The following is an 870-nucleotide window of genomic DNA, read 5'->3' on the forward strand; positions in this document are numbered from 1 at the left end:
CTTTATACTGTACTACATCTCAGAGGTACATATTGTACTTTTTACTGTACTACATCTCAGAGGTACATATTGTACTTTTTACTTCACTACATCTTAGAGGTAAATATTATAATATTATATATATATAATATATAAAAATCCTCCTCTTCCTCAAGCTAAATAATAACACCATTGTTATTATTTTAAAAATATTTCCTTCTCTTCAGATTCCAGTCGGCGGCTGCGTCTCCTTTTTATCTGCACTCACATTCAAACTCCTCACTCAGACAAAGAGACCTGATACCAACCAGAGAACAGAACAGAACAGAACAGAACAGAACAGAACAGAACAGTGGCGCTTTGTGTCGGCCGCTGTTTAGTGGGGACGAGCGTCTCCGCACAGCTCCAGAGAGGCTCTCATCAAAGTGCCGTTGTCTCTTTGAAGAGCCCGGCTTATCGTCCAAGGTCTCACTGAGACGCATTCACAGCCGAGAGGCTCCGTGTGAAAGACTTCCCTGTCTGGCAGCAGAATAACAGCAGCTGGCACTTTTCATTTTCCTATTCCATTTGTTCTCCAGCATGGTTTTGTTATTTATCTTGTAAAGGAGGATTCTTTTTTTAATCTGAGGTGGAGCCGGACTGAGATCTTATCATCAAAACTTTCAATTGCAGCATCTAAATGATTATTTTTCTGCACAAATATGTCAAAAGCAGCGACGTGTCACATGAAGGAGGTCCGGACTCACCTGTGATCCGTCCTATCTTCCCGTCAAACAGAGTCCCCACGAAGCCAGCGACGTGCGCCCCAAGACTGATCCCAATGAAGTGGAAGGACTCCAGTTTGCATCCACGTTGCTGTTGGACAAGACAGTTATGTTTTATGCTTTATGT

At 42.4% G+C, this 870-nt stretch overlaps 1 protein-coding gene across 2 annotated transcripts in view; it reads right to left on the reverse strand.

Annotated features, from left to right (window-relative positions):
• The window catches only part of pla1a (phospholipase A1 member A), a 12,996-nt gene that overhangs the window by 4,854 nt on the left and 7,272 nt on the right, over positions 1–870 (reverse strand). For both annotated transcript variants that reach the window (XM_031874018.1, XM_031874019.1), the window contains exon 4: positions 726–834. In XM_031874018.1, coding sequence (XP_031729878.1) covers positions 726–834 — 109 coding nt within the window. The remainder of the gene's footprint in view (positions 1–725; positions 835–870) is intronic.

This window comes from Anarrhichthys ocellatus, unplaced genomic scaffold, assembly GCF_004355925.1.
Source record: "Anarrhichthys ocellatus isolate YVR2014 unplaced genomic scaffold, GSC_Weel_1.0 scaffold77, whole genome shotgun sequence".
In the NCBI taxonomy this organism is placed as follows: Eukaryota; Metazoa; Chordata; class Actinopteri; order Perciformes; family Anarhichadidae; genus Anarrhichthys; species Anarrhichthys ocellatus.